The sequence below is a fragment of the Trachinotus anak genome, unplaced genomic scaffold, assembly GCF_046630095.1.
Source record: "Trachinotus anak isolate AG129_WGS33_773 ecotype Australia unplaced genomic scaffold, CSIRO_AGI_Tana_v1 ptg000040l, whole genome shotgun sequence".
Lineage (NCBI taxonomy): Eukaryota > Metazoa > Chordata > Actinopteri > Carangiformes > Carangidae > Trachinotus > Trachinotus anak.
This window is the reverse complement of record NW_027273891.1, coordinates 362,501-372,407: the sequence shown is the minus strand read 5'-3', so window position 1 is coordinate 372,407 and position 9,907 is coordinate 362,501. Positions and strand designations below refer to the sequence as shown.

At 44.5% G+C, this 9,907-nt stretch overlaps 1 protein-coding gene across 1 annotated transcript in view; it reads right to left on the bottom strand.

The window, feature by feature from the left end:
* Positions 1-203: 203 nt before the first annotated feature.
* The window catches only part of zbtb37 (zinc finger and BTB domain containing 37), an 11,221-nt gene continuing 1,517 nt past the window's right edge, over positions 204-9,907 (bottom strand). The window contains exons 2-4 of the mRNA XM_071472836.1: positions 8,835-9,779; positions 8,664-8,763; positions 204-7,176 (exon numbers count right to left, since the gene is read on the bottom strand). Of these exons, the coding sequence (XP_071328937.1) occupies positions 6,643-7,176; positions 8,664-8,763; positions 8,835-9,760 (1,560 nt within the window). The 5' untranslated portion in view covers positions 9,761-9,779 and the 3' untranslated portion in view covers positions 204-6,642. The remainder of the gene's footprint in view (positions 7,177-8,663; positions 8,764-8,834; positions 9,780-9,907) is intronic.

Here is a 9,907-nt window from a genome sequence, read left to right as displayed (position 1 = left end):
TGAGAGGGACGAACGTGTGTCAGTGTTTGTGTTCATGTCAGCTGAGTCAGTATGTGGTTGTTTATTTACTCATGATTTCTGTTTGTGTGTGTTTGTCCTGTGAGGGACTGACTGAGGTCTGTCCTCATGTCTTCCCTGTTCCAGGTGAGATGAAGGTCTCAGGTGGTCTCAGGTCTCTGTGGGTAAAGAACGAGGCGAGCTGCTGCGGTTTGACACTTAAAGTGCTTTATTTCCTCTGAAGGAGATGCGACCTGTGAGTGATCTAGTGGTCATAGTGAAAGACGCTTCTTCACATTTTTCTAAACTATAATCAACCTTTGGCCTCACCCCCCCCCCTCCCCATGTTTTAGCAACATGACATGCAACGTAAAAGATCTTCACATCAAACCTTTCAGGTTCTACTACAGAACGTGTGACTACCTCCTCTTTATAAAATGTACAGTATTAAAAGTTAATTTACTAAACGCTGTATTTTCTTTGACTCATCTTCGATAGATTAATCTTTGAGAATCATCAGAATAATCTCATCAGGTGAAAACATCTAAAGATCAGACTCAGGCAGGCTGTGGTCAAAGTTACTGGATATTCACACAGTAAAAAAAATAAACAAGTAAAGACACATGAAGCAACGTTTGGCGTTTGGTTTAAAGCAAAGTGAGTCAGTGAGAAGAGACACGATGATGAAGATGAGGTTGGGCTGTTTTCACAGTTTGGAGGTTGAAGCTGAACTGAAGAGGAGAAGTTGGATCCTGAGTCACTGAACCTTCACATCATCTCTGATCCACTGAAGCTTCACTCATGAAAAACATGATGTCATGATGTCACATGAACCCGTGATGTCACTGTTCACAGGAAATGAACTGAACACTGAACTGGATCAGACAGAGGCTCAGTGAAAACTCTGCTGATTGATCAACAGAGTCAGGTCAACTCCTGTCCCACGTTCCCTTTTCTATAGATTCTTCAGATCAGACTGGACTGAACCAGAGCGGACTGGACCGGACCAGATGTTCTGGAAGCAGCTTCTTGACTAGTTGGCTTGAAATGACAAGTTCACTGAAAACAAGTCCTTTCTGCTTCATCTCAGTGCAGAGAGGAGGAAAGGTACTGCTGGTTCTCAGACCGGTTCAGACCAGTTCATGACTTGATGATGTTTACAACTTGTCTGAGCTGGAGACAGACGTTGGCGATGACTGAGGTCAACAACAGTTTCTCTTCATTTGATCAGCAGCTGAAAACACTGCAGTGACTCGTTACTGATCAAAGTAATGAATGAATAATTATCTGTGACCTGATCGATCGACTCTTCAGTCTCTTTGTTCTGCTGAACCAACTGTTTGTGTTGTGATTCTGTTTCTGTTGATAATCGATGACTCTGTTCTGCTTCCTTGTTTTACAGTGAATAAAGATCTGGAGCGATGGAGCCGTCACAGTGGCTCGGACCGTGATGAGCAGTTTTACACACTGAACAGATTAATCAATAATCAAAATAATCCTTAGTTGCAACTCTACTGAAGATTTGTGCACAACAGATTTAACTCACAACTGTAGATTTGTCACAAACACTGTGTGTCGTGTTAAAACTCCTGAACGTAAATATTCCTGAAGACAGGACTGAGATCAGCTGATATGTGACACTGAGGAGGTGAAGGTTACCGCAACAGAAGTCATAACAAACTGTGTCAGCCAACCACAAACCAGTATTTTCTGAAGAGGTCTTGTGGTTACCATGACTAGTGAATTTTGTTCCATATTGCCCAGCCCTGGTTTGTGTGTGATGCCGTCCTTTGCAGTGACCTGCAGAGATTTCTTACCTGCTGCCATTATTTATTTACAGGTGAGTTTGATCTCTCACACTGAGGTTTAGCCATTAGCATTCTGCTACGTAGGGAAAGTCTGAGTCTGTATACCTGATAGTTCCTGGTTTAGCCTGAAGAGTGAGTGCGGCGGTGCGATCCGGGACTCGAGTCCAGCCAGCCGGAGTGAGGACAGAGCCGCTGGCTTCACTTGCATAAAAAAATTGACCGTCCACTGAAAGTCTGATTCACAGTTCTGTAGAAAAACAGTAACAGCCGATCCATGTGCTACCTGCCATACATCTCAATCCAACTCCTAGCTTGTTTACATTATTCATATGCAAAAACACATCTTAGTAGTTTAAATATGTTTGATAATATGTGTAGATTTTTCATTGTTCTGTTTTTATAAAAAGTTTCTGTCAGACCCCGTCTCTGATAAGTGCTGAAGTTGTTTTGGAGGGCCAACATGGCCACGCCGTCTTTCCTTTGGTTGCCAGGTGCTCCGACCTGCCTCCACCCTCCAGCAGAACTTTGACCTCTTGAGGGTTTTTTTTTGTCCAGCTCCATGGCCTGACTACTACATCCATCTGGTCTGACTGGGTCTGGCTCCTCATCCTGTCAATCCCTCATCACATCTGCCGTCAATGATGCATTACCTCTACTGCACGTTTACCTGTAGGTCACAGTAAAATTACTAAACACTATTAGAGCTGAATTGATCAGGTTAACAAAGTAAACATGTCGTTACGATCGATTCATCGTTGATGAGCTTTTTAACAGGAATACCAAATGCATGATGTTCCAGCTTCTCCAGTCTGTACGATGTAAACTCAACTATTTAAACACAGAAGTTTGGACTCTGGGAGATTATTATGACATTCATTTTTCACGATTTTTTAATCTGTTAAAAACCCCAGACTAATTTAACATTAATCTGATTAATCAATCTGATTAATCAAGAATGAAAATTATTCTTAGTTGCAGACAAAAAGCAATATGAAACATATCATCATCATATGCAAATTGTACTCTTGTTGAAAAAGCTAACTGCCTGTTAGCTGGAAAGCTAACATTAGCCAGAGAGCTAAAGTGAATATATTAGCCCTGAAAATATGAAAGTTTTGTATAGCTAGGCTAACAGGTTCCTTCTACCTCCAGTCCTTGTGCTAAGCTAGGCTAAACATGTTCTGGGCCTATATCAGTACTGGACATCAAACAGATGTTCACCTGAAATATCTGAAAACAACGATTCCAATACTAAAAATACAAAACTTGATTTGATTTCTGTAAATGCTGATTTTTAAGTTTGTAATGAACTACTGTTAAATCTCAATATCAGTTAACTACAGTTAGCTTAGAGCAGTAGGTCTGTGGTGTTTAATGACTTCATGAACTATTTTTACTTGAGTAAGACAAAACCTGTGTTAGCTTGTGAGCTAATGTTGATTTACTGTGATTAAGGAAACTAAAACTCACTAATGTTAAATAGCCATCATCAGTTAGTTTACACGTTAGCATTTTTAGCAGTGTTGAATGTGCTTAAGCAAAATAAAAGTCAGTTAGCTTGTAAGCTAATGTTGATTTTCTTTGTGTCTGTTTTAGGAACATCGATGTGCAGTCATGTTAGTAAGTCCACATTAGCTGGCTAATCTTAGCGAGCTAGCCCACGTTAGCATTAGCTCCATCAGTAATGAGGATGTGGCTTTGAACCAATTGAAAAATAATTTGTACATACATATCTTAATTTCCTGTGTGCTTGTCTAAGGAAAATTGATGTCAGTCAGCATCAGCTAAAAACGGAACAAACTAGCTCCCAGATGTTCGCTCCAAAAGCAGGACTATGGTGTGGGGTAGCAGTCATAACAGCTCCCAACCACTGTAATAATATTTGTCCATGATGAGTCAGCAAAAAACTGTTAGCCTACAAGCTAATGTTAGCATAACTTGCCTCAGTTATTGACAATGGCACAACTATCTTTTGTATTTTCTCCTGGCTGGACTGGAAGAAGTATCATCATTAGAAATGTATTTCCTATTTCCAGCTTCTCTAATTTCTGCGTCACTCATGATAGTGACTGAATCTCTGTGTTCTGGACTGTAGGCCAGACAAGTGGGAAATTATAAGGTATTTTTCATGATTTACTGTAATTTTATACACAAATTGATGAATCAAAAAATAATCAGCAGATTTATCCATAATGAAAATAATCAAAAGGCCCAGCTCTAATGTGCAGCTTCAGTTTCAGACTAATGGTTTTCCTCTGTGACTGGAACAGGTCTGGAGTTGTGTGCAGCAGGTTAAATGCGTCATTAACTGAGACAGATGTTACTGATCAGGTCTTGACACTGTCTCGTCTTCAGTCTCACAAATTGTCAGAGCAAAAAGTGTCCAAGAAAAACAGGAAAACAATAAAGACATGCTTGTTTATAAAAATATCTGAGAAGACTGACGGAGATCTCTGTGTTAGTGGGTCAGAGCGCCCCCCGGTGGTGCTGTGCTATGCAGTGCAGCAGCTGTATTGCGTAGTGATGAGAGGTAACTGAGCTGTGTAGCTTATCTGAGGCTGGACGCCGTCCAGTTTGTTCCTGCTGTGAGTCAGTTCAGTCAACAGGCTGCCGGATGGTCGAGCTAATCTCAACTGAGTTTGATGATACCAAACAGTAATCTGAGGAATTTGTACAGTTTCCAGCCAAATGAACCAAATAATCCAGTGTGATCAGAGCTCCTCACTTAACTGTTTTTACTGCATAAACCACCAAGGAGACACATCTGTATCAACATCTGGAGCTTTCAAATGCATCTCATGCTCTTCTTCAGGGGTTTGTTGAACAGCCAGTGATTCAACATTGGGTACCACACCGGAGCATGGACATGGTTGTAATAAGTCCCCCTTCATGTGCTGACACCTGAGCAGAGTCCATTCTTGGAGGAAGGCTGTGAGATACAGATGAAAGCTCTGGGTAAGTGAACCTTGTGTTTGGAAAATTTGATGCAGAGTTTAGAAGTTTTTCAATAAAACATCATTTTCAGATTGACCCATTCTCACTCTTCACTCCAAACATCAAAAAAGTGAAATTTAACTTCAGTTTCCTAATAATGGATGAGATAAAAATCTACATTTCCCAACCAACATGTTTCTGTTTGGTTGTGGTTCTGTCCCAGTATCCGCTAAGTAATTAAAGCCACATCTGACACAATTACACTTAAAAGTGACACACACTTGGCTGAGGGGAACTCAACATATTTATGAGAGAAAGCCTATGTTAATTTATTGCTCACATCCTCATGAGTTCAGACTGTGACTAAGGATCCAGTTGGTGATTTAGACGTTCAGACCTGTGTGATTTGGAGTTTTATACCTGAATCCAACCAGGACGAATTAAATGACAAACGTTATATAAAGCTGAAACTGTTGTCCCGTTAATTAGTTTATCACCTATTTCAATAATCAATCAGTCATTTTAAATCCTTCTCAAAGTAAAATGCAGAACATCTTCTTAACCCAGTCTCTAAACTGTGAGGATCAGCTGTGTTTCTGGAAAATAGTCCAGAACAATCAGTCTGGAGATGTCACCGTGGGCTTTAAGGAACTGTGATTTCTTATTATTCATTCATGTTTTCTTTCTTTTATAGATGCAATAACTAATTAGGGAAGTAACCGGATGATTAATCAATAATGAAAATAATTGTGGTGGAGGTGACACTTGTGGTGGGAAATTGGTGGAAAGCTGATATACATCATAATAAACTAATATATGTTAGTGTGTATAGGTTATGTGAGGGACTGGGTCGTGATGACCTGGGTTGTTGTGTTCTGGCTATTGTGAAATTCTGATAACTGCCAAGAACATGCCTTGAGTGGAAAACTGCTAAGATTCCCAGAACAGTAAAATAATGTTACCAGGAGAAGGGCTGAACCGAGATACGGTGTCGTTCCCACGTTGTGATGGTGGAAAACAGGATATGGGGATACTGCCAAAGGACTAGTCTAATCCTGTTTTGGTCAGGTTATGAAAGCTTTGACATCTGACTGTAAGATGGTTTTTCATATTTGGCTGTCAAAGACGTGTCAGTTTGGCAATAAAACCTGGCTGCTGCTGAATGCTGTCTCTCTCCTGTTGTGTTTCAAATTAGAAGTTTTCAACACACTTCAACAAACTGAACCATTCGTAAAAGGAAAAAAGAAACAAGTGATGAGTGAGGGGTCATTTTTGTGTGACTGAGGACTGACAGTGTTTTCTTGATGAGGTCTGTAGTGTGAAACCATCCCTGCTCAAACAGTAGTTTATCAAGCTTCACAGGAAAAGATTAGAAACTCTGATCACACTGGAGCTGAACATAGTTTTCTCATTGAACCTTTTTGTTCAAATAAATCTTTTTACGCCATTGTGGCACTTAAAGAGCACGCAGGATTATCATTATTAACCCGACTGCTCCAGATTGTCTCAAGGCAAATATGAAGGATTTAAACTGTTGAACTGGCACCAAGTAGTTTGGCAAAGTTTCCACCAGACAGACTGTTGTGATGCTGCGTTGTGAACCTGTAATACTTGTAAATATAAAATTAGAAATCTGTAACATAAACTAGACGGAGGCAAACGAGAACCACTGCATTGTGTGGTGTATGAGGTTGTTGGACTGTGTGGCATTTCTTCATTTTAGCTTAATCTGTTCGGTTTGGTTAGTGAAGGTAGATGCGGTTTAAAGCGGAAAAATCTCAGTCCGGACTCTGAGGTGTCCTTTCTGTCACTGCTTTGACTTCAGCGGGTTCAGCATCCTGTGTTCTGCGGGTACACTGGAATCAGACAGCCCTCCACGACCGTCTCCCCCCACCTCTCTGGGTCAGTCAGGCCCTGTGGTGGAGACCGAGGCCTGGGGACCCTCGCCATACTGGCCTCCCCCACTGCTGCTCCCACCACCATTGCCCCCACCCTCTGGCTCCTCTTGGCTGGGGGAGGCCTCGTCGCTTGGACCCCCCCTGGATGTGACAGAGGTGGTGGTGGTTTCGGGGGAAGCACTGTGAGCCTCTTGGGGGGCGCAGCCTGGGTGGTTCTTGCGGAAGTGCTGATTGAGGATGGCCTGGAAAGGGAAGCTCTTGCCGCAGACGTGGCAGTGGAAGGGCTTGTTCCCGGTGTGCTTGCGGATGTGATACTCCAGCTGATCCTTACGGGTGTACTTCTTCCCACAGATTCGGCAGACAAACGGCGTGATGCCCATGTGCAGGCGCATGTGGCGGTCCAGGCTGCCTTTCTGGTTGAAGGACTTGCAGCAGTAGATGCAGGTGAGCCGGGGATTGTAGCGGAACCAGCGGTCTCCTACCTGCTCCCTTAGGTAGTCCTCGTAGCCACCCATATCAAATGCTGCGTGCTCTTCCCCCTAAGTGGCAGAACAAAATATTTATACACCCCAGGGCCAGGAAAGACTGAAACAAACTTGATTTCTTCCTAGATTGTTAAGAAACTCAATACTTTTCAAGTATTGACAGGAATGTGCCCATAGGAGGTTCTACAGACCACTGTGGAAGTTCTAGGGGTCTTGGAGAATCTGTGCCAATAAGGACTTTCCTTACAAATACATTTTACGTTGGGTTTTACACCCTTCAGAACACTATGTAGCGGATCTAAAGGATATTGTAGGGGTCCTTCGGGAGGTTCCTAAAGCCACTGTGTAGGCTCAAGGGGTCACTTGGATGTTTCTGGTGGCCCCAGTGGTCCTTAAGCTGGTTCTGGGACCCTAGTGGGCATTCTAGTGGCTACTGAGGATGTGCTAAGGTCTTTTAACATGATCTAGCTTTAGGGTGTTTTAGATGATGTTCTAGGGATCATTTAGGGGGGTTATAGCGATTTTAGATTTTGGGGGTTCTTTAAGATATTCTAGGGGTCACTGAGGATCTAAGGCCCTGTAAGATGTTCTAGATCATCAAAGAGATGCTGTGGTCTTTTGGGAATTTTGAAAGGAAATTTAAGAGGTTCTATTTGTCCATTAGGAGGTTCAGAAGGTTCAAAGCATACCATGAGAGGTTCTAATGAGCACTGAGGAGTTTCTAGGGGTCCTTTAGGAGTATCTAGGTCTAATTAATGACAATTTAGAGACCACTAAGGACATTTTAGGGGCATCTGAGAAGGTTCAAGGTGTTTTATGAGGTTCTCAAAGAAAATGAAGAGCCCTGTCATTCTCCTCCATCAGTGCTGACAGACACTATAAAACAGAGGCTTGCAGTTTGTGTTGCTAAATTAGTTAGCCAAGAAGCTAGCTAGTGCCACGGTCAGTGGAAGACAGCTAATGAGCTTTCAATGTATAGCATCAGACTCATTCTGCCTAAATGACATAGTTAAAGGAAAAACCTGAATAAATAATCAATACAACTGCAGATACTTGGTACAGTGAAGTAATTAACATCCTTTCATGCACTGCAGCAGGTTTCAAAATCAGACCCAGCTGATTCTGATCTAAGTGACTCTGAAGGTTGATGTTGGTCACAGAGCGGGAACTTCAGTCACAGAGATGCTCAGCTAATGTTTCCATAGTTACAGAGACTAAAGTGACATCTGTATTTAGATCTATGGGAAGACGTCAGTGAACAGGGTCGGACGTTTGATGATTGTGATGCTTGTGCATTAGTAGATGTGAACAACAGAGGAGCAGCTCTGAGATCAGTCAACATCAGGATTTCCTGAACAGCTTGTAAATGTCTTTGTTAGCAAACACCTCAGGCTCCTGCTACAGTTCACCTGTGGAGTTCACCTGTTCACCTGAGGACAATTACATTTGTTTTTCCTCTGATTCCTGGGTCTGAGGACAGAGGCGTTCAATGCTGTACACATCATTACTGCTCTATAAATAAAGTTTGATTCGACAGGTACCTGGGAGCTCGGCTGTCGCAATTCGTCCGGTCTGTTGGGAGACTCGCTCTTCGCTCTCTGCCGTTCGGCCAGGACGACCACGCTGCCGGTGGGACTGAACCTGACAGACAAACACATGTGATCATTCACTGTCATCAGGCACCCACTCAGTTCAGTCAGAGCCACACTCACCTGTCTGTCTCGCTGAAGCTGGAGGACGGTTGGACACTCCGGGCCCCCAGCGCTCCCACCGGCCCTGTCACCAACGTGCTGCGTCCTGACGTGTCAATCATTACGGTGGCCCCCTCCTCCACCGGCCCCCCCTCCTCTTGGTGCTCTCCTGCTCCAATCCACTCCTCCATCCTCTCCGTCTTGATTCTGACCCCGTCCACGCCGCCACCCTCCTCTGCGCTGCCAGTCCGCTCCGGCTCGCTGCTTGTCTCCACGTACCACTGACCGGCTCGGTTGATGCGAAGGATAGGTTCTTTGCCTGCTCTGCCAGTGGTAGTGGCCCCGGGCCCCTCCAGCCCACTGTGCTCCACAGTCGGTGGTGGGCTGATCGGCTCCTCGATGGGGCTCACTGCCTCACAGGCCTCTGCACCTCCCCGTGGGCCAAGGAGCCGCAGACCGCCATGATGGCCACCTCCTCGGACAACCGCCTCCAGGGTCCTGTTGCCCTTGGAGCCCCGCGCCTCCTCCTCCCTGGATTCCTCATCCAAGTCGGCCAGGCTGATCTTCAGATGGATGCCCTCCAGGATCTGGGTGCAGCGGTCGATGATGTGCTGCATCTGCAGGAAGCTGGCGGCCGTCAGGTAGCTAATGATGTCAGCGAGCTGCAGGCAGAGGCGGCCCGTGTAGCAGAAAGACAACAGCTGCTCGAACACCGACGGGTTTCGGATCACTGTCAGTGATACGGTGCTCATCTGGCTCAGGGACATGTGGTCCCGGAAGTACGGCGAGCTGGCGGCAAGGACCACCTTGTGCGCGCGGAAGCTCTGGCCCTGAACGTTGACCACGATGTCGCAGAGACGGCCCTGAACACGCAGCTGGTTCAGGTGAGTCAGAACTGAGTTACTAAAGTCCGGGATGTCCAGCTGGATGCTGCCGGAGCGCTCCATGCTGCAGCCTGCAGGGACACTGCAACAAAAGGACAGGATCAGCACCCAGACCAGGACCAGACCAGGATCAAACGAAGACCTGTTCAGGATCAGACTCTACCAGAGTCTGTAACACAGTTTGTGATTGGTGTTTCTGTTAAAGGATGT